Genomic DNA, 24030 nt, shown 5'->3' with positions numbered 1-24030 from the left:
CTTGAGACTTTCTAAATTGATACGGAACCAAAAACATACGAAAAAATTGAACATCATAACTTTGACTGTTACAATCGTTCCTTCGCGTTATCAGTTGTGGTGGTAAAGCAGGTCCGACAATTTTAGTTACAATTTTGATCAAGCAGTTTTGTTTCCAATAGTCTTTCCATAATGTTAGAAGTGTGATGAATTTTTTTTTTTGATAAAAATCAGGCACAAATCGTTCTAAAAGTGCGAGTAATCGTATGTTTAGCTTGAAACAGTCCGCAATTTTAACCTATTATTCCTTGAGAACTATGCTTGTAGGCTTCCACAAGGCTTCAAAATCCTGTTTTCTTCAGGTTCTATCAAGTAGTTATTGACATCCATCGTTAATATAAGTTGCAGGCCTGCTATCATACGGTTAAACTTCTCTGTACCATACCATGCACCATTTTGCACAATTCTGCACTCATGTAACAGTACTGCACGTCCAATAATCACAAAATATCAATAATAAACTTTGGTTTATTGGTTAGTTGATGTATCCTTTTAGTAGAGCAATTTATCATTTGGTTTTCCGTTAGTAAAAATTAAATATGTCCTAGTGAGGCTATCATTATGAAACACCTCATTTTTGGTGTTTTGGCTCTCTTATCCACAATTTTTGAGATATTTTTAAAATTCAAATTGCATACGTTTTCTAGAGATAAAAGGAGAATATACAGTCATTTAAATTATTTTTGGGACGCTTTATTTGAGCGCGAAATCGATAAAATAGGGTGAGGCTATCATTATGAAACGGAGTGTATGTATGGAGAAGCGACACGTTCCGACGGTGGTCCTTCGGTGGCCATAGACCACCGGACTACTGGTCTACACTGCCTCGTGTGGTTCGTGATGTTCCCGGTGATGGTCTCGTGGTCTGTTGTGTTCACTCTCGCAGTCCCTACAGCAGTTGTGGTGCTGGAGCGATGAAGAGAGACAGACACTGATAGGCAGAGAGAGAGAGTGAGGAAGAAAGGAGGGTGGCAGAAGGACGCAAGGGAGAAAGTGAAACGAACCGCAGCGCGAGCATTTGCATGAAATGACTTTTTAAGCTGAAATACTTCAATAACGATGAGCAGCAGCAGCAGCAGCAGCACCGGCAGCGACCTGCTATCCTCCAGATTTAGAGAATCCATCGAGCATCCTTGACACACACACGCACAGAGACACACAAAAGAGCACACACGAGAGAGCCCGTCAAGGGGACGGAGCAGTCCCACCGGGAGATTGCACGTTTGCATACACAATGAACGCATAAAATGATGCAAATTTGACAATCGTCTTCCCGTTCCCGTCCTTCGATATCGCCATCGTCGTGCGGCTCTCGTTGTTCGCGTAGCTGGTATGCCCCACTCCTCTCCTCCTTCTACCTTCCCCTTGGACTGCTGATTGGCTGGGTGGTGCTGCCTGCGGAGATGCTGAGATTGTGCCAAGGGAAAATGTGCCAGAAGCCAGAAGAGCCAAAGCGTGACCGTGGTATCCGCCATGTGTAATCGTCTTCGATTAATGTTTAATCAACGGACACTTCCAATCAGGCAACACCACGAGCGACACCATGGACCCATGGACTGGCCAAACGGAAAGGGAGGGGGGGGGTTTAATTAAAATCCCGGAAGCCCGGACCATCACATGAAACCGGACGAAATGAGCCAGTAATTTCATGATGAAGAGCAAATAGCTGAACCACTGCCGCCGCATATTAGATTCGGCTGTGGCATCGGCTCGCGACCATACCGGGCCCACGAGTGCCACGTGTGTGTGTGTGCCACGTGTGTCACCCACCGACGCCAACGTTGACGACGACGACGCCAACGACGACGAGTAGTTCATTATAGCAAAGGGGCAGTTAACCTACCAAGTGCTTATCGTGCAACAACAAGCAGACACACACACACGCACACACACGCACATGGTGATTGTCCTTGACCATGGTACCATTGGGTGGCCGAGTATCCTGATGGTCTGGGCTGGGGAATTCTGATGGACCATCCGAGATCCGAAGCGTCGGAACATTAGGAATCACATTAGGCTGAGCTGAGGCTGAAGGGAAAAGTGATATTTATGTTTGCCAGCCCCTAATGAACGCACGCACGCACGAACGTCCGGCGTTCCGGCGATTGGTTACCGGAGCCAGAAAGAGAAAGAGAGAAAAGGAGAAAGATAGAGAGCGAGAGAGCCATCCCAGTAAAACTTCAATTCATTAACCCTTAATTAGGTAATTAATTAGCGAATCCGATTCATCTTCTTCGCATGATCGCGCTCCGATTCCATGACCGATGTTGGAAGCCGTTTGCCCGGAACTGTCGCTGGTGTCGGTTGGCCAGAGCCATCTTATAGTTAGCGTGGCGCTCACAATTCGACGATCTTTGCCGGCGCACGAAAAGCGTTTTGTGAGTTTTGCTTTCGCTTCCCGGGGGTTTTCTTTGCCGCCACCGTTCGGAGTTGCTGAGCCGTTTGTGACGAGATTTACCGCGAGAACCGCATGCACCGATGAGACCATGGCGATGGCTTCATGGTTCCACTAGCAGCGTCCATAGCTTCTGCTGTGAAGATGATAAGCACACCACCGGGCACACCGAGCCTGATGGTCGCCTGATCTCATTAGAATATCAAAGAAAGCAAGGGGCGAACGGCGCGGTAGAGTACGGAGTGCGGGGGGCGCAAGGGCGATAAGTTTCAATTTAGATTTCAACGGTAATGAGTCCGTACTTCGAAACCCGGTGTGTGTGTGTGTGTGTGTGAGAGTGAGTCGGTCAAAGACCAAAGTGCGGAAGCCTTTGATCGTCGGCACATCGGCACGTCACGTCAACAGCGGAGGTGGTGCTCTGAACGCGCCAAGGTGTGCAACCGGTTCCCCCTTCTCCGCCCGGTCCCATTCCGTTCCGTTCCGTTTTACCAGCTATGATGCTACCAAACCATTTGCTCTGTAATCCGTGGCAGCGACCGGATGCTGGACCAAAAGCAAACGAACCGATGGCAGGAGGAATCTGCTGGGGCTGGTTTTATCGCGGAAATTAATTGAATGTCTTCAGCCTCACGGCTATCAATTTTAACAGCCCGACCGAGAGAGAAAGAGAGCGCGCGCGATCTGGATTGGTGTGCGAATGAAACGAACAAGTGCGAAAATGGTTCGATAAGCGTAAAAGTGCTTAATGTCATTACATAAAAGCTAAAGTTTAGTGTAATGTTATGCGAGGATGCGCCGAGCAGGGCGAAGGGGTGAGGTGCTGGAGGCGCTTAAATGTTATTTTACGAGCCGGAGCGTTTGACAGAATGCAGTCGGTGGTGGGCGCCGAAGGTGCTAGTGTTCGATTAGTTGATTCCCATTTTTCCTTCACTCATTCTGTCTTTAAATGGCTTTCTACTCATCCCCATCTCTAGGAACGTTTGAAGGGAGTGCTTTGTGTAACATCTCTTTATGGAATTTGCTATGGAAGCAGAATGAACTACCAACCAAGACCAAGAGTGGAGACGTTCATCCTCTATGATCCTATTGTTGCTTCATTATCGCTCTCCGCTTTTGCTTGCGAACTCTGTTAGTAAATGGAAAATAGTAATCAGAACGTCAAGACAGAGTCTACAGATGATATGTGCACGAGAGTGCAACTGATAAGTATCGTTGTTGATCAGCACGGTCTAGCAAACCTACATAATTTACTTCGTCATACGAGGCATCAACAACTGGTAAAAGCTCAAACAAACATCCATAGAAAAAGTTCTGCCAATAAACGGGAAGATGGAAAATTGTATGATCATGACCCGCCTAATATGAAGTCATAATGTTCTCGCATGAAAAAGAGTGGTGCGAAGACTAACTTCAAGGAATGCCAGGATAGAGAATACGCAATATAAGGTGCTGACGGAATGTGCAGGTCATCCTGAAGGAATGAACAAGAGTTAGACAGCACGCGATACAACGAATAGGGAAAGAAAGTCAGGTAAAAGGTATGTGCCCGTCATCTAACGGTGTGCGGAACTTGTATAAAATTGTGCTATTGTATAGCATTGTCATTGAAATCCATTAAAAAAATGTTGTAAAAGTGTAAAGGCTTCACTACGACGTTATAAATAAATGAGAATGAAGTTTCGATTCGTTACATGGGGTTGTGCACCTTTCCAAACGCAGATTGAATCATTTAACATTCGATTCATCGAGTTTTGAGGGCCACATAGATTGGAAATCTTCTAAATAATGAGCGAGCGAGGTACATAAGTCCCCAGTGCATTGTGGGTGCATAATTAATGGTCCTGCTGATCCCGATTGCGATTCATCTGCTCCAGATTATCCAGAGTAGTGTTGACTTGTCAACTGGGATGTTGATGTTCAACAGTGGCAGTTCCATTGAGGAAAACAATTAAAAATTAAGTTACCGGCAACCAACCAACCAACTAACGTTCTTCAGAATCTTGCGCTACAGTAATTAAAGACACTGGCAAGGCTATAAGCTAGCTGATCCCGGGTGAAACAGGACGTAACCGCATGGTTTTGACTTGATTCTCTGCAAGCGGCAGAGCGGGGGCCCATTTTCAAAGAGATACCTGACGAATCAAAACTTCACCTCCAAGGGCGCCTGTGTCGGCCAGAAGAAGTCTGGTGTGCTGTTACCGTCGTCCCACACACACACCAAACCGGCCAACCGGCCGGTGTGCAATGAGATGCCACTTTCTAAGAATTGCTGCCTGTGGCCGGTCCGGGGCGAGATTGAAAGCATCCAGCTCAAGAGACCACTTACGTCACAGTGCTACGGCTGCAACCAAGGCAACTCTCCTTCTTCGTCTTCTTATAATAACAACCTAGCTTCAGGAGCTGGTAACTTTTTTGTGCCAACAATTCCTATGCTCAATTTCACAGCAACTTTTACTTCATCTCTTCTTCACTCTAACATTCACTAGGCTGGGCGTCCGTGAAAAAAGCATCTATTTTTTTTTATTCGGAGCGATTCGAGACTCTCTTTAAAGCTGAGACGGATCGTGCTCTGAGATGTTTCTTGAGCTGAAATTACGAGAAATTCATCGATGCGTTGCCAACAGCAGACACAAGTGCGCTGATGCAGTAACACGAAAACGTTGTTACGCATCGAAGTATTGATGGGGATGTCGGTCGCACCAAACTTTTGCACATTCTACATGTACCATGAAAGGCGAGGACGTGCAGACCGAGTTGCGTGATCGTTTGTTTGCAAGCAAAAGAGGAAGCAGAAGCCGAAGAACGTTTACCGTAACCAACTCACAACCCTGTAACTCGTAAGAACCCCTCTCGGCCAACCCTCCTAAACAGCCCCCTCCCCAAAACGGCCAGTCTCCGAAAGATAAATTAATTTCGGAAGCGACACGCAGCGAAACTGTGACACACTTAGTCGACAAACTTTGCGACAACTTGAACCTCCGGAAGATCGGAGGAAAAGTGCCCACCAACCTTCCTTCGGTCGAGTGCAACGGTTTCTCGATGAGTGTGCCAGGCTCCGGATGGGACACCCGACGCGATGGGTTACAGACTAGCTTCCCCGGGGGGCTGGGTTGCCCAATATCCCTCCCATCCCACCGATGCAAGATGAACGACTTTTCCCTTTGCGCCGTCGGTCGCTTTCTCAATGCTGCTGCCTAATGTGACCAATTAACCGGCTGCCCGGGGAACGAGGGTCGGCAGCAAAGTGCAAAAGGAAAAACCGTACCTCGCCCCCACATCCCCCTCTCTCTCTCCTTTTCTTCCTCACCAAAAATTCCGGAGGCTGGCTTCTATCTGTTTCGACGGTAAACTTTGCCGATGCCGATCGATGCGGACGTTGATTTATTCGGATTACTTTGGCTGCCAGAAAATTGCTAACGATCGAAGTTTTCGGAACGGTTTTACATAATAAATACACCCCGGGAGCGTGGCCTGTGTCTGTGCCTGTGCTCGCTAGCTCGCTCGAACCACATCCTGACCTAAATATGCTGTCACTGTATTTAACTATGTATTGCGGCGACATGTCGGAACAGTCATGGAAACACAACATGGTGGTCTTCATCTGCAGCGATAATGGCATGTACGGAAAGAGAGGGAGTGGAAGAGAGAAAGAAGAAAGCTATCGAACCATTCAAAAGGTTCCAAGAGTTCGATTTTAGATACATACCACGCGAAACCCTCCAATACTGCACCAGGAAAGAGATAAAATGCATTAAAGTTGGAAAAAAAACCAGCTTTATGGTCGTGAATTACATGCAGCTGTCACCATTTGACGAACGCTTTGTAATTCAACATCACGAATCGGCCAATCGTGCAAACGGGGGTGAGTGGGTGGAACCGATCTCCCAAAACATTAAACATCGTTACACATCTGCATAATTAAGTGCGTTACATGTGCACAGCTCCGAATAGGTCGGTGCTTTAAAATGGTTTATTTTGTTAACGAACCATAAAAAAGCAGGGAGCAATAAAAAATGGAAAGCCCATCGATCGCCCGCAATGGAACGTGGTAAACCGACTGCAACGTGCTGCAAATGGCGCGCACACACACTACCCTCGCTCTGTGGTTGGCGATAGCATTTAAAAGCATACATTAGTAATGGTGCCAATCAAGCCTGTCCAACATTTAGCCCGACCATCTTCTCAGTACACCGGCCCCTGCCATGCATCACGTTTTGTGCATCCCGCTTGACCCGGCATTTGCTTCTGCTACAATTAGACCATTGGTAAGAGTAGTGTTCCCTTCTAGAAGCTATTTTAAGAGCTCGGTTTCTCCTGTCACGTCACACATGTCAGAGCTTACAAATCCTGTTTCTGAAAGGGTGAGAGGAAAAGAAATGATGCCGCTTACCGAGGAAGCGAAAGCGTAAAGAGAGAGCAAAAGATATAAAACACGGCGAAACTAAATCCTTCAAAGAAACAGGGGCCAACAAAGCCACAGGCATTTAGGGAGAATTCATTAATTACAACGGCATACGGTATTCGGCCGTTTGATCGTTCAGCTCGCCCGACGCTGCATATTTAATGTGCAGACGTGCAGATCTGCTGGCACTGGCAACAAAGAATGGGTAACATGGGTGGGGTGGGGTGGGGTTGGGGTGGCCCACAGGTAGCTGGCTCAAAATTAAAATCCCGCAATCCGAGAACACACAATGGCGAAGGATAGCAATTGTAGAAGGGCTTATGGGAGCGTTCTGTATAGCGACGGGACTATGGGATTGATTGGTAGCAACAAAGTGTCACAAATGGTTGGCCTCATCTGCTGCTGGTGTAATTTGAATAATAAAAACATTCATTGAAAGCCATAAAAAACCTCCTTTAAACTTCGTTTGCTGATGGGTAAAGTTTTATCAGTCATCAAACCCGAAACATAAATACTTTTTCTAATTTAATTTGACCAACCTTTGACCCTAGCATGCAATTGTAAAAAGGTTCTCTCTCTGGATTAAGATAAGCTTCCGTAGCTAGGGAAGGGGTCTTGATGGAAATTTGCTAGATAGGCTTCAGGTACGCCGCTCGGAATTGAGCAACAGAGGAATCCTGTTCACCGGTTGTATTGCTGCCGCCGCTGTTGCTGTCCCGAGTATGACCGAGTCGATTTTGCGTTGGTCAAATGATAAAGGCAAATAGCTGACAAGATTAATCAAAATTGGATTAAATTAGTGAAGACCCTCGGTGGTACATCACCCGAGGTCCAAGGTACAGGAATGTGCCGTTCTCCTGTGTGACCCAAAAATGGCTGCTCTGAGCAAGAGCAAGGTTTCCAGCACCCCTCCAGCTTGGTTGCCATTTTGAAAACAATTGTAGCACGCAAGCGACGTGAAGCGGCCCCCCCCCCTCCACAAAACCATGAGTTAATCATGTTCATAACGAAGAGGAAAGCCAATTTTGGCAACACAATGACAGGTCCGCATAATTAAATCAACAACACAATGCCACCGCCAATCGCCCTTGTCGTTGTCGTCGTTGTCGTTGTCGTCGTCGTTCGCTCCCTATCTGCAGCCAACGTTACTCAGCGCATATGTTCTTTCGATCACACCCGCTACCACCTGCCAAGGTGTGTCTCCAAGAGTGTGTCCTTCTATCTTCCGTCTCCACGTCCACCCACACGAAACATACTAGCACATCGTTGACATACACCATCACACAATCAAGTCTCGAATGTCATGTCATGGTTGCCTGCTATAGCTTGCCATCAGGCATGCATGATGCGGGGTCCTGTTTGTTTGTTGCTCACAGAGACAAAACACCGGGCACCGGGGTAGATCGAAGCCCCGAAGCGCTACACAAGCTACAGCAAGCGATGGGTTGGCACCACATAGAAGAAGGCACCCTACCAAGGTCCTCGAGACGGATGATAGCACCACCAGGGGAGGCGGATTTATCAGCCGGATGGGTCATGGAGGACGTGAAAATGAGGACCAACAAGCGTATGCATGTGTGTGTGTGTGTGAGTGAGATGAAGGTAAACGATCGAGAACGAATCCAAACACACACACAGCCACACACGGACACACAAACCCCTTGCTCAGGAGGAGCTCAGGGTTACGCGCGCCCGTTGCCATGGGATACGGACACAACAAACAACAAACAACCATCGCTGCGCCAAGCCGTGCCGCGTCATCGCCAGCGTACAGAGGTTCGATTGGCGTTCCTGGTCCTGGTTCTACTGTCAACTGTGCGCGAGTGTGTTGTGTGTGTCTTCTGCAGGACCCGGAAAACCATTCCGCCCGCCACGCGAAATAAAAACTCCATCCGGGCAGATATCTCGAGCAGAAGCAGCGTTCTCCCCGCATAAAGCCAATAAACGTTGCGGTTCGGTGAAAGCGAAAGACGCACGCACGAAGACACCGGACTGTGAGGGGAGGGGTTCGAATTTTTGTGTGAATTTTTATCGCCGTACCACTAATTAAAAGTAAACAAAGCGTCCGGACTGCTGCGGCCGGACATCCCCACAACGATTCGAGGCCTACCGGGTGGCGACCCCGATCCCGAGACCTTAACCGAAACTGAGGTTTAAGCAAACAGGGACCCGTTCCAACGACGACGACGACGACGACGGGATATGGACGATTATATGCCGTCCCGGTACCAGCCGCTCGGGCGCATCGGCGAGGGTGTGCACGGTATCGTCGTAAAGGCCCGGGATCTGCAGTGCGATGACAAGATAGTGGCCATCAAGAAGCTATCGCTGCGGACAAAGTTTGGCGTCGTTTCGCTCAACACGGTCCGGGAGATTCGCGCCCTGCAGCACTGCCGCTGCGATAACGTGAGTAACAGCAGCAGCAGCCTCTCCTCCTTTCGTGCCCATTAACCCCCTCGATATTGTTTGTTTTCGGTTGCCTGGGACCACACCGCACCGACCGCTAGGTGCTGGAGCTGCTCGATATGTACCCGGATCTAACCGGTATCTCGCTGGTGTTCGAGTACATGCCGCACACGCTGTACAGCAAGCTGAAGGACGACGAGAACCCATTGTCGCGGGCCACGGTACGCCGCTACACCGGCATGCTGCTGAAGGGGCTCGCTTACCTGCACGGGCTGCGGTTGATGCACCGGGACATTAAACCGGCCAACCTGCTGATCGACCGGCACGATGTGCTGAAGATAGCGGACTTTGGGTTGGCGCGCATCTACAGCGGATCCGTGTCGGCGTCGTCGCCGGCGTCGCTGTCGGCGTCGTTGTCGTCGGCGTCGCTGTCGTCGCCACCGAAACCGTACTCGCCGCAGGTCGCAACACGCTGGTACCGGGCACCGGAGATACTGTGGGGTTGCCAGCAGTACGGGCCCCCCGTCGATCTGTGGGCCAGTGGGGCGGTGTTTGCGGAGATGCTGCGCGGTGTACCACTGTTTGCCGGGGCGACCGACATCGAGCAGCTGGCCCTCGTCGTCCGGACGCTCGGGACGCCCAACCTCAAGGATTGGCCCGAAGTGCGAAGCCTTCCGGATTATAACAAAATCCGCTTCCCGAACGCGCGCGGCGAACGCTGGGAGGACATCTTTCCGAGCTGCACCACCCGCGACGAGCTCGGTCTCGTCGATGCGCTGGTGCGGTATAATCCTGCTAAGCGCCTCACCGCGGAAGAGGTAAAACCCCCGGTCCCGGTTCCCTGGTTTCGTTTTTATTCTTTCCCACCCCCCACCCCCTGACATTCCTTCCGCCATTGTCCTGTGGGTGGGTTTCCCTTGAGTCCCTTTCAAGCTCAACTCAATTCCACTGCCGGGCGGTCGTCGTGGTCCAGAGGACTGCAGCGGAATTATAAATTTTTGGTTCCTTGGAAGGAAGGAGGAATCGTGCCCTTCCGTCGACGACGTCTTCCCTTACGTCTCTCCCCCTCTCCTGGCCTGTTGTGTCTGACTTTTTTTCCATTATCGCCCTGTCCAGGTGTAGCAAGGGCGCTCCGTGCTCCGAGTTCTGGCTCGTTGATCCCTTCCATCGCACACGTGCCTGCTCGTCAGGACACAGATAATGCCCATCCTCCCCTCTTCTCCTTCTTCCCACTTTCCACCCTCCCCGTCAGTAGCGCTTTTTTCGCGTTTCCCCGTTCTCTCGTTTTCGCTATGATACTGATTACGTGCATTCCACTCTCTCTCTCTCTCTTTTCTCTCTCTCTGTCTGTCTCTCTCTCTCTCTCTCTCTCTCTCTCGCTCTCTCTCTTTCTCTCCTGCCAACGCGCACTGGCATTTGCCTAGGCATTACTTCATCCTTACTTCAGCGATGCGGTGGTGAGTGAAAATTAATTCGCAACAGGCGCGCACCGGCGACGGCGATACGGCGTACGGATTCCCCACCCTCACACACACCCCCCAGGGGAAGGAACAACAAGGACGACAAGGATGGCAGCCACCGTCCAGGGGTTATAGCCTACCGGCCTCGTACACTTCCGGGAGGTAGGCAAACAACGAGAACGAGCAAAGATTGTACTCGAAGCACGAGGAGCGCACGGTAGGTATGCAGATGTAGGAAGGAAGAGGGAGGGGGATCGGCTCGTGGCTGCTACTGCTGCCGGTGTGTGACTGAACCCAGACCCGGTGAACGCGTAACAACGAGGCAAACCGGGTGGTTGGTGCAATATGAGCGAAACGGACGAAGCGTTTAAACTTTGGTGGTGGGGGTGATGAAAGTAGTAGTAGATAGGACAGCCCAGCACTCCAGCACCAGCTTGACTCGTTTCGCACTCGGTGGCCTTTGTGTCAGGCCGCTGTGTGACGCTGTAAGCAAAGCCCGGGACGCCCGAGAGACTGACAGCAACAGCACCACCACCACCATCACCAGCAACATACCATTAAATGGCAATGAACTTTGTTTCACTCTGTTGCTCCCAATTATGGTGCGGCGCTGCTATTACTGTGTTGGCATGGGCTGTTGTGGCCCGTCCAAGCCTGTGGGTGTGTGTGGCATGGAGGACCTTCGAGACCACCGAAACGAAACGAATCTCCATCTTTCGGGGCGACCTCGACCCCGGGGGCACATACTCCGTCTGCCAGGCCACGGCCACAGCCATACCAGACCATTTGAACTCGGTGTTGAAGATCGTAACACACACACACGCACACGCATGGGTATAAAGTGGTGGCCAGAACGCGGTTCTCGTAGCGTCACCAAGGGAACCGGAAACAACCGGGATCCAACGGATCCATTGAAACCGTTTCATGAGCCACAAAACTCGCTGTTCGTGGCGTTATTATTAATTTAAATATGAACGAACGCATCGAACCATGCTGCAAGGTGGACCTCGGTGGGCACGGTGGTAGTACGGACGGGGGAGTACGTTGGCAAACATACCCCGATACCACTCCAGGGAACGACAGTTGAAGTGCTGAAGAGTGTTCCTCGAGCTAACGTTACGTTGCTATTGATCCACCCGTTTCAGTAGCTCACGAAGAAGGGGGCGTTTCGTTGCTTTCGTGGTGAACAATTCAATTTCGTCGAAGCTCTCGGTGAAAGAAGGAAGGGATGGTGGTTTAGAATGTCTCGGGTGAAGTCGCGGCGCTGCAGATCGATCGCAGCGAAATGGTTGCGATTAAACGGGGTGATTTGCCGGAAGAAACGGAAACTATCTTTCCGTTGGCATCGTCAGCGTCGTCGTCGTCGTCGTCATCGTCGTTGTCGTTGTCGCTGTCGATGGCCACAAATTTATTCCATTTCCTGCAAAGACAATCTACACTTTCCCAAGAGAGGAAAGGCGTGGCACCGTTTACAGCGGACTTGCTACCGATCGAGCATAAACTAGGGAAATAGATTGCATTTTCGGTGTTGGAATCGGAGAAGAACGGTCCGCTCGCCACCCGGACCGCCGAGGGATACGCGGAAAGCGGAAATCACGTTTATAAGGGAATAGAAACTCCTTTCTGGAAGGATTAACTTCAACGGCGACCCTGCTGCGGCGACAGTGTTGTGGTTGATAATGAGAAAAGCGATAGCGTCACGGGACAGTGGCGCAGGCGAATGCGGGAGCGAAGACCGGGAGCTGCAAGGAATGGGACGATAATGATCAATCGGTGCCTAATTAATCGCGGACCCCGGATTGCAAATGGAGGGAGAAATCGATTGAATGAAATTAAAATTTCTGGGATTAAAGATTTCTCTGGAGAACAGGATGTAACAGAATTGCTGCCGCAGACCCAAAGGCATAAAGTATCAGTTTTTCATTTCCGATTTGCTTCGATAAATAACTGAAGCATCCGGTATTAGCACAAGATTTTAAAAGAATTCTAGCCGCTAAAGGAAGCAGACTGACGAATGGTGCTTCATAATTTCTTAAACTTTGAATCAAGAAATTGATTATCAGAAGTGTCTTCTCAGGAGACTATTGTGACATTCTGTAAACTGTTTTCCAAAGTTCAATTGTGTAGGATTATCAGAATAACAGGAAAAGAACTCAACGTGCGAAACATTTTGACGTAAAAATGGTAACAAGTTTAAATTGTAACACGCAAACTCATAATTTGACGACAATAAATGAATAATATACAATTGAACTAACTGAAACTGAAATAGTGTATGTAACATTAGAATCCCCATGTTTGATGTCTACTGGATTATATAAGACGGAATGCTTGTTATTGCAACAACGCATAAAATACCAATAGTTTTTCAATAAAAGAATTTTAAAATGAGATCTACCAAACGCAACAAAGAAGAAATGATGAACGGTAAACACTTACCTTTTAGGCGGTACAAGGGCATGGAGCGGCATGATCCTAGCATGATGAAGCAAGTTCTTCCCAATCCTTTTTTGCCCTTTGGAAAAACTTTTGAAATCAATGTCGATACTAGCGCTCAATCTCAATCAAGACATCTCCGGGTCTTTTCCGAAATTTCTCATGACATGCCCAGTCCACCCTACTTCTGCTTAGTGTAGCCTTTTCCACTGCTCCATAGAACCTTCCTCTCGATCACGACATTTTCTTTCATCGGCATCTCAACACTGTCCAGGTGTCACAGAGTTACGTCAGTTCTGACACAGCGTTCTTAAGTGGATTAGTTTCCTCCGACTAAATTATGACCGATTAGCTGTTAACACCCGAGCGCGTATCTGCTGCGTTATGTCGAACGAAAAATGTAAAACGAAAGCATTAACAAAATAAAATGACAAATTTTCTGTTTCAAATTGATCCATTGCACAAGGCCGTCACAAAATTTCACCTCTATATTAATGCCTCTCGAGCGCGTAAAACAGATGGCATTAGGCAGCCACGTCCATCCATTAATCCAATGCCAGTGATGCTTCCCTCGCGCTGAGGCGATTTAATTATGTAGCTTACCCAAGCAAGCATTCAATCGTGCGCTCTCTGGCGCCATCATCTCATCCAACGAAGTGGAGAAAAATTAAATAAAATCCATCGTCAAGACAACGATAACAGCCTGCGATGAATAGGTACACGGGGGAAACGCACACCCCCCTTTTCCCTGCCCAACGCACCAGGAAGAGGGATCCGGAGATCGAGGAAACTTTAAAACTTGTCATAAATCGAGGCTAGATTAATTGATACAATTATTACGTCAAGCTGATTAGTACCACGAGCGCTATCGGTCGAGCTGGAATTGGAGCTGGAGTGCGCTGCTGTTCCACTTTCACTGCGTGAACATCTTACTCTGGCGGATCCCAGAGTTTGAGAAGCTCCGATGCCACAGTTCATTGTTTATATTGATTTATACATCAAAATATGCCCGATTAAAACCGAGCATAAATCCACCAACGCCACGGTAAACCACGTGGGATTTAGGTCCTGGCTTCCACCGTGAGCTTTTGTCCGGACTGGGATCATCCGGTTTGCTTCATCAGATAATGGTTTGGATTTTTTGTTTATGGTTTTTTGTTGATTTTCAAACAAACCAGCCAAGCGTTGTGCATTCCGACGATGATCCGTGCGGGCTTCAAATTCCTAATCTGCCTTCCTGCAACCCAAAAAAGTGTTTCTAACTTTCCCGTCTTATCTACCGGTAGACAGTAGACTCCCTGCAGTGCTCGAGCCTTACTCCGGAGAATACCTGCGGCGGCGTAAATCAACCACCCCACCCCACCCCACCCCACCTGGTGACTAATGATGAACAGAGAGAGAAAGAGAGAGAGAGAGAAGAAAAGAAGGAAAAAAAGAGAAAAGAAAAGTTAAAATATTAATCATGGTTGCCATGGGTCACGCCGTGGCAGATAGGATCGGTGCTCGGTTGTGGACCTTAGAAAATATTAAAACCTTCTGTTCATTATTCTCTCGCACCGAGTGTGCCTGCACCGAGGCAGGAAGGGAAGGACACCGCGGATGGTGTCACCGGGAAACGAAGATGAAACCCCGCAAAAAAAAAAACTACCGGAGAAAAATGTCATTTCGGGTTCGATTCGTTCGTTGGGTCGGACTGACGGTGGTCACGGTCGGTGTCTGAACCTTCTTCCCACTGGGCCCACTTCCTGCACCCACACACACACACACACACACACCCGGTCAGTCTACAGATGCGAGCAGCGGCAACTGGCCAGCTGGAGGTATAAAAATTAAATATTTAGCCACAAAATGGCGTCGTTTAGCGCCATTCTTTTGTGCGTTTTGTGCGTTCTGTTCGGCATCTCGACACCCGCTCTCCACTTCACGCCACTATTCCACCGCCCCGTTACTAGGGAACAAGGCCGTTGTGAGGGCAACCATCAAGGCCTACACTGTTGCTGCGACAGAGCATGCTGCTGCGTTCTTTGACCGGCCTTTGACCGGTTTGAGAGCTCGCTGGTTGGCGGGCTTGCTGGCTCCAAAAGTGTCGTTTAGCGTCGGCGAATGCGAATGATTGTTTCGATTTGGCGGTTACCATTCCGTGCCGCGTGCTGGCCGGTTGATGAAGTTGACCGACCTTCATGCTGTTTTATAGCATTCGACGATAGCCCTTTGCTGACAAGGCCACAATGCATACGCAAAAGCCCATGCTAAGCGGATCGGCGAAAGAGTCAGAAAAAGAAGAAGAGAGAGAGAGAGAGAGAGAAAGAGAAAGAGAGAGAGAGAGAGAGAGAGAGAGACAAAAAAGCAAGAATGAGAGAGAGAGGGTGACCTCCCAGATACCAAGTGGCCACCGCGGCACCATTTTATCGCACATCTTATTGTCCCGAAACTGGTCGAAATCTTCGAAGGGCCAGTCCGATGGGGACGATGCGCCCGGAACCATAAAAGTAATCTGGTGCGAACCGAAACCGGGAGGTTGGACCATCCCCGAAAGGGATCCCATGGCCGGTAGAATGCCAATATACGATTTCGATTGCGTTTGCCGGGCGTCTGGGCATTTGATGGGGCACCAGATTGATGAAAGAAGGTCACGAGATCAGCCCAAAGATTCGCTGCTGGTTTTTGGGCGGTCCGCCTTCGGTTCCGTTTCGTTGCGGAGGACGCTTTTAAAATGATTCCATTTGATTGAGATACGATAATCGTGACACCGATTGGCACCGAGCGGCCATTGCTGGAACGCACGGGACCGCAGAGAGAACCCCCACCCCACCGTCCTTAGAGGTACCTCGGTCCGGTACCGAAAAGGATTTTAAAGGATCCGGACGCTGGCTGCCTGAATGGGACTCTTTATGTGCCTTCTTTTTCTGGAGGTTTTTTTTTTGGGGCCCGACAGAATGTGCTTCCACACCTATTGTTACTGTCACCGCCCCCCAACCCCTGGATTCCAATTTTAATGGCATGATTCTGCGAGAAGGAAAGAGCTACCCCCTTCGCTTCTCTCTCCCCCGTGCGCACTGATTGACTTTCAACAACAAAAAACAACAACTACAACACCAGCAAGACCTCCCGATAACCGGTAGGGAGCATCGAATCCGCCGCGTTTGCCAGCTAGCAAACTCCGACGCCATTAAGAGACAGATGTTATGCTCTTGTCCTGGATGCCCCCGAAGGCCCGCCGGTACCGCGAATGGAAGACGAGGCCAATGTTTTTTTTGTGGGGTTTTCCTTATTTTCCTTTTTCTTCCCTGTTTTTGGTCGCTCTCTTTCTCTCTCGCTCTCTCTTTCTCTTTTGCTTTGACGACCCGATTGGACCAGGCACTCTCGTAACGGGTAACAGATCCCATGGGTGTTGGATCAAATTTTTGCTTCGCCGCATCGAATGCGCATCGAGAGCAGCAGCAGCAGCAGCAGCCTGACCTCGGGGTCTCTTAAGACATTTCGTGGTAATTCAATCAGCACACTCCCACAACCTTGAGGGGCTGCGATTTTACACCCTCTACTCCCTTCCCATCCCCCTTTCCTTTCGGTGCCGTCGCCGAACTCGCTCGAACTGTTACACGCGGTGGTGGCGATGGGCAAATGCAAAGCAAACGACAACGAAACTGGCTGCTTTACGATGAGAGGAGTAGGAGAAGCGCTGCTCCATGCTCGCCCCAGTATTCAATCGATCCAACCGATCGAAGCGGTCCGATAGTGGCCGGGGCGGAGCGCCTTGTTTTTTAGGAGGCGCGGGGATAGACTGGGATGGATGTGGCTGTCTGGAAAACAAGTTCGACCAAGCCAAAGACGAACGCGGTGAGGAGGGAAAAAGGAAAAATTGGGACGATCATCACATTTCACGACTTTCGTATAAAACGCACATCGACGTCGGCGGAGTCGATCCGGGATCAAGTGCGGTGTGAGGGAGGGTGTGTGCCAGAGCCGTTCGCCCTAGTTTGACAAAGTTTCCACGGGTCGCAGCGACGCAGCGGCGAAGGTTTCAATATTTTAGAAGCTGTTAGGTCAGCTGAAAGTTACTTTTCTTTGCGTCTCCGTTGGTCCGTTGCTGCTTTTACTTGTTTTTCTCTCTCTCTCTGCTGTCGGCGCAAAGGGACATCCGTCGAGCGTCCGTTATTAGGAAGTTAGATGAACAACATCTTCATACACTCATCGCCGGAGCTGCCGCAGGATCAGGTTGGACCGTATCAGTAACAGTAAGAGAGGTAAGCAAGCGGGAGGGTAGCAAATTCGGCAGCCATTTCGGAACATTGTTATTTAATCAAATAATATCTGGTATCTGCTTTTGCACAAGTTTACTCAGTGACATTCGATGGGGACAGAGGACCAGTTTAGGGTCTATAAACTTAAGCATCGTTGTTTGCTTTCCAAAAACGCATCTTTTTACTATCTGATACTTCTATGCTTGTTATTTTACAATCCATTGTTATTGTTATTATGAAAATTGGAACAACAAGCTGTATCGGTGTCCATCGTAGCACTAAAAAGCCTGGAAGAAACGGTTTGGAATTTTGAACGCTTTATCTGTTCGTCATTAAATGTCAAGGTTTTATCAATCATTTTTATGTATTTTTTCAAACAGGTTTGAAAAACCGCTATTTTTATACAAAGTTGTTAAAATCGTTTTTTTCATTAAAAAAAATCAAAATATTGAAAATGCTCTACCGCCTATCAGTGGAAGCAATTTATCTAACGATGAAACAATGAATTTGATCTCTTCGATGAGCCAGCACCATGTTACCAAGGACATCACAAAAAGACCATTGGCATTGATGCTTCCTCATAGTAGATACCATGGCTATATTTTTATAACTTTTCATGTTTTTTATATGACAAAGATGGAGAATATAAATAAAAACTAAGCACTTTTAATGAAACTAAACATATTCAATACATTCAAACATACTTATTTAACAAAACAAAAATTTCCAATGAAAAGTTAAACATATTTGAAGTGAGCAAGCATTTATGTTTATTGATAAATTCATGACTGTAAAATAGATGCTGGCACGAATGCCGTTATTATACGTACTCAAACGAGTAATCTAATTGGCTAATGCGGATTTAATTTGAAGACAGATTTAGATTTAACACTTTTTGATTCGCTATACGCGATGATAAGCTGCAAATGATGCTTTGCCAACGATGCCCGAGCTTCATCGGAACTCAATCCTTGCGCAAGAATCGTGGCCTATCATCGTCAAACCCGCCATTCATAGTCCACTGTGTGTGCGATTGAAAATCAAAAATGACACCCACCCGCCTCAGTGACAGGGGCCGTAAACTCCGCTAATCCATTGGTTTGCAGTGTGCCGTTTAAGCATCTTTTTAAAGTAGAACAACGACGCTTCTGCACCAACAATCCACTGTTAGCGTAGGCATCAAGCTGAACTGAGAGAGAGAGAGAGAGAGAAAGAGAAAACCGGTAAAGTAGCGAATGGCTACCATTGCTGGCAATCTACCCACGAAGAGGCCTTGCATCTGGTTCAACTGGCGCCAGACACTTAATTCCAACGAATAATTACATGATTGTAACAGACATGAATTTATTTCTCATTATTTCCGTTGCAATGCTGCTCACCGTGACAAGGGTGCCATGCTACAACCCCAGCGAGCTGCCGAGAAGAATATAAAATCATTTAAAATGTAATTGATTTACAACAACACAAAATACAACAACGGGACCAGAATTTGTAGCTTTGGCTCTCCAAACTCCATCAAAAGAAAACGTAAAAAGTGGCAACAAATATTGCGAAATAATTCAAAAACTCCAGCACCAACCTACCAACCAGCGGCTCGTGCTTGGGGGACCACGGGCCGGATTTTGCGCATGAATCTTAAGGAAAAGATTTGCAGCGCCGCACGTTTAATAACTATGAAATGTTGTTTATTGGACCACCGCTTACCCTTGCGACCTCAATTCCGGAATCCGTGATCCTCCGACTGATGCGAATGTCCGGGGTCTCGGGTTTACAACGAGCACAGCCCCGGCAGCAACAGCAGCAGCAGCTCCGCCGTGGGTGGAGGTTGCCTCTCTGCTCCGTCCGTCCACAATGACTCTGGTAAATCCCTTGCGTAGTCAGTCCCTCGACATCCCCGGACCGGTGGTTTTCTGGCGTGGCGTTACACGAGAGTTACGGTAAGTACTGCGTAATGAGGTACCAAAATGTACTTCTTCACCCACCTCACTCCTCACCCACACACACACATACACACAACGAGGAAATAACCTCTAATGTTTACTTGCGTTCCGGTGCTCTCGGGGTAACCTCGTGCCCTACACCCTACCCTTGGTCGGACTCATGGCTCATGCCAAATGGATCCGACGCAAGTAATAAACTTTTTACTTAAAGCATTATCATTTCTACTAACCCCCCGGCTCGATGCTTTGTTCTTTCATTACGCCGCTGCAGACATGTTCGACTAACCGAACCGATGCTGCCTGGATGCCGGGCTTACAGTGGGTGCGCTCGCTGATACGGATCTCCCAGGGGCGATGGACACGCAGTTTAAAGCGAAAAGCCCGTAACCGCTTAAAGCACGGTTCGCCCTTTGTTCGGACGGACCTCGTTAGTCCCTCTTTGGTTTCAAGCGAAAAACGCTCAACAAATGCAGTATTAAAACGGATTTGCTACTCATTTTACATCGCCACGGGTGCCTTCTAGCGTCTCGATACTCGTGGACACGCTCAATGTCAATTACCGTCACCAGGGTGCTAGGGGCAGCTACGAGAACAATCGGCCCTCTGGTTCGCTGGAAGGGCGGGAACGTCAGGGATTGTGTTTCTCCCGTTGAAAGGCGGTCCCAGTAACCGAGGGCAACCGATATTCATCCCCTATTCCCTTGCTACGGTAGCATTTCATCAACTCATCAACCGCACCGCGTGGGACATGCTCTACTTACAGTCGTGCTCCGCCCCGGGAGGATTCACCGTTAATGCTCCGTTCCGTTCGTCCAAGATCCAAAGCATCTCAGCATCTCGGACGGGCAGGGATGGACTGGCCGTACAATTTGCACCGAGGATTAGTACGCGACCCAGAGGCTCGTTTACGAGTGATTAATATACTGTCCTTAATTTTGTGGTGACACCCAGGTTCACTGGAGAGAATTATTCGATTAAAAGGAAGGAAAATATTCTACACCATTCTTAGGGAATTGTTCCGTCAGCAGCGTACGAAAAATTCTGTCCGGATTGCTTAGCACGGACTGGTGAGCTTATTTCATAATTAATCCAATTGCTACTCCTGGAACTCTGGCAATGGTTTTAAGAAATGGACTGGAGCATGTACGGTAAGCTGGTCAAAGACCGAAAGAAGCGTAGCACTGGCCAGGAATTCTACTGCTAATGCACTACCTTGCACCAGCAACCAATGTCCAGCTAACAAGTCCTCCACTCTCGTTTCTGCTACTCGATTATTTTTAATGATCATTGGAAGTAATTCAAAATCCCTAAATAATTGGATACATTAGGTTGTTAAGAAGAAAATTACTCACCGTTTCTAGAAAGAATCACCTGAACTGGCTTCACAATACTCGAGCATTCTCAGAATGCCAGATTTCAAGGATATTCACCTACACCTTCGAGCTGTACAACAGCAAGAATTAAAACTTATTAGAACTTAGCACAAGCCTTATAAGTGAAATGAAACACTACTTTAATCAGATTGAAGCTGTAGAACATTTGGCGTTTTACTCAGTGACTACTAGATTCCGAAAGAAAAAAAATATACAGACTGCTTCGATGCAATGGGGACCCATTTAACTTCATTCAAAATATTGTGCAACAAATTTAAAATAAAAATATTATGTTACAAAAACTAGTTAGCAAATAAATTATCACATTTTCACCTCTTATCGCACACGAGATGTAACTTATATAAACGAGTACTATAATGAGTTATGAATTTTACATCGATACAACTCTCGCCTGCTAGATTCACGTACTCATCTAACGTGCAGTGGTTACTTCATACCGAGCGGTAACGATGGAACATGCGCACGTACACAAACCCCGCCAGTCTATCCGATAATGTATCTTCATTATCCAGCTGAGCCGAAAAACTTTATACAGCAATCATCATCTGAGCCACCCAGTTTGCTGGAAAACATTGAAAACTTGTACGCCGTTCGTTAGGCTTACCGGGCTACTTGGCTCGCGGTATCGTGTGTAGACTCCAAGGCGATTTGAAACTTTTAAGATGATTAATTTTCGTTTGGTTAATTTTAATTTTCTCTACCCGGCAGGAACCCCGAGAAAGCTCACTTGTTTGATAGCAGACACTGCCGTTGCTTCGGCTTCTCAAGATTAGCCGGCTTGGTGCGTAATCCAAGCCGGTTGGACGGTTTACCGGTCTGACTTTGTGTCAAATGAAACTTTGAGTAAACGGAAACCAAGTAAAAGAAAACAAACAACGGAAATAGAATGAACTTGTTCTTTGCAAGGCACTGAGTTGGCTTTACTTCCTGTTCCTACACGTTATTATTAACGGTTTGGAACTACTTAATATGATTAGTTCTTGCGCAGTTTATTACCGTCTCAACGTGTTGTTTTTTGCTCATGAGCAAAGTATCGTCCATGGTTCGTGTGTTGGTCGATGTTCTTTGCTCGATACGTCTGTGGGAAGAAGGCGATTTTTGATGAGAGTCGGCGTTAAGAAGGGAGGCTCGGTTGTTAAAGAAACTCCTCTGCGAGGCTTTAATACCATCCGAGTCATCATCACCACAAACGAAGCCGCAGGCGCAACGTGGTGCTTTGATTTTCGCAACAACATTATTACGATAATGTAACGTATAACCAAAATATTACACACAAAGGCGGTCGTACCCCTTAACCCGATCGAATGTGTCATCCAGCGTTAAAGCACTACGTTACTCACCCGTAAGATGCTGCTTCTTTCTTCGCCAGCATCCCGCTTTTTCACGTCCATCCGTTCGCACGCCTCGGTACGTTTCTTTCCATGGGCGACTGCAAGAAATACACATAAAAATATATGCGAGACTATTGTCGTTTCGTTATGATCCATTTCTTTTTACAACATTTGCTTATCGTCCTCTGCGAACACGCCACACACGGCTGGCCACGCATCGATTTACTTGATTTTTGCCGAACTTCGCTTCGCTCCGTCGGGATTCGATTCGAGGTTTTCCGAGATACCTCTTTGCCGGCCTGAGATCGCCCTAAATGTGTTTCCGTCTTCCTCTTTTTCGTCGGTCCTCTATCGCTATCTACCCGATTTCGATAACCATGTTCCATTTAATTCGAGAGCGCGTTGGCGATCGGTGCATCCTGTATCAGGGTCCCCGTTTTCTGCCACACATCGTCGGTCGCATTCGCCTCGCATGTTTGTTTCTCTCAGTTTTTTTACGTTTTATACAAATACCATAAAAAATGCTAGCCATGCCGGTGTAAATATATGTATTTATATAACTATATATCTTTATATGTATACAATTTTTATGCGTTACGCTTCCACTATGCGTCTGCCGAAAGCGATCAAACCAGAGGATAAACGCACTGTCTGTAACGCATTGAAGAGAGCCCTCTTCACGCTAGGAGCTTCCCGGGATGATAAATGCTCTTAAATAAGCTTCTAAACTTGCGATGAATTGCAATGAAAATAAGAAAAACATACACATATATATAGAGCTAAATGCTACCTATCATTTCATAACCGCAGTGATTGTGTGTAACGAGGTGTTTATTGCATCGATCGCAACGTCATGCTTCCGACGGGATTTGAAATCATTTGGCAGGATGAAAAAAAAGCAAAAGCTATTGGCAAGCATAGCGTAAAAAACGAATTGAACGTTGTCATCGATTTCAATAGTGAGGAGTGTGGATTGAGGCTTATGTTGCAAATTCGCCGCCCACATTCCAACAATCAAAGCAATACCGAAGGTTACACAAATTCCACCTCCAAAAACCACTTCCTCCAACACGGTACTAAATATAGATAAGGATTGCACGGTGCAAAAGCAGCTGGATGCAGCCATTCAGCCGTCGAATTATCATTCCATTTGATGGCCTTTCTCAACCAACGGCTTCCTTCCTTTACGCCTTCCTTCCGGCTCCGCATGGCCTGACTGGCCTGACAAGTGAGTGGCCGTCGCCGATGGTCTCATAAATTATTCACTTATCGGTCTATGTTAGTGAGCGTTTCGGCTCGCTGTAGTTGACGCTGTGACGTACTGCTGACCAAGTTACTCCAACTGACCAACCGACTGGCCGACCAATGTGCATCGAGCGTCGCTACGGATGAACCTCATTTGAGAAACGGGGACAACCTCAGAACCGGCGAGTCGAGACTTGCCGCTGTGTGTCTCTCGTTAGCATTGCTCCACCTAATGTTATTCCTTTTCGACCTCCATTGTAGCAAGTGGTGTGCAGGCGTGGAAGCGGCCACGACCGCCGCAGCGAGTTCTCCACCATCAATGGTGCATAAATCATACAACAGAAGTGCAAGAAGAGGACGGCGACCAAAGTGGCAACGGCAGACAGTGAAAAACTATTAGCAAAACACAAATTCTCGGCAAGGTTGCCGGCGGTGAAGGTGTGTCGTCACGATGAACGGTGCAGATTGACAAGCAACAGGGTAAGTGGATTCTTATTGAAAACTCAACTAACAACCTAACGTCCACTCACCTGGCGTGGAGTGCAAGCGGCATCACAAGAGAATGCCGAATGCTGAAGGCTGAATTTTTCGAATTTTTAATAACCAAACAAAGTTCAGTTGCACACAAAGAAAGCAGTCAAGCCAAGCCAGCAAAAAGGCAGATAGCCGAAAAGGAAGGAGATGCTGGTAACAAAAGTTCACTTCAAAAAGGTCCACTCCACATTGCGAGCTACTTCGTGG

At 47.8% G+C, this 24030-nt stretch overlaps 1 protein-coding gene across 1 annotated transcript; it reads left to right on the top strand.

Annotated features, from left to right (window-relative positions):
* Positions 1 to 9038: 9038 nt before the first annotated feature.
* LOC125952272 (cyclin-dependent kinase 20) lies at positions 9039 to 10714 on the top strand. The gene is made up of 3 exons (XM_049681647.1): positions 9039 to 9242; positions 9344 to 10060; positions 10667 to 10714. Exons 1-3 carry the CDS (start codon positions 9039 to 9041, stop codon positions 10712 to 10714), a joined length of 969 nt encoding a protein of 322 aa, XP_049537604.1.
* The last annotated feature ends 13316 nt before the right edge of the window (positions 10715 to 24030 follow it).

This window comes from Anopheles darlingi, chromosome 2, assembly GCF_943734745.1.
Source record: "Anopheles darlingi chromosome 2, idAnoDarlMG_H_01, whole genome shotgun sequence".
Classification (NCBI taxonomy): domain Eukaryota; kingdom Metazoa; phylum Arthropoda; class Insecta; order Diptera; family Culicidae; genus Anopheles; species Anopheles darlingi.
Note: the sequence above shows the minus strand (reverse complement) of the source record. Positions and strands in the feature narration are given on the sequence as shown.

What these genes read in the sequence shown, in the direction of transcription:
- LOC125952272 (XM_049681647.1), top strand. Translation starts at nt 9,039, where the DNA reads ATGGACGATTATATGCCGTCCCGGTACCAGCCGCTCGGGCGCATCGGC. An exon ending in AGCACTGCCGCTGCGATAAC is followed by an intron (nt 9,243 to 9,343) that starts GTGAGTAACAGC and finishes ACCGACCGCTAG; the next exon opens with GTGCTGGAGCTGCTCGATAT. An exon ending in AGCGCCTCACCGCGGAAGAG is followed by an intron (nt 10,061 to 10,666) that starts GTAAAACCCCCG and finishes GCATTTGCCTAG; the next exon opens with GCATTACTTCATCCTTACTT.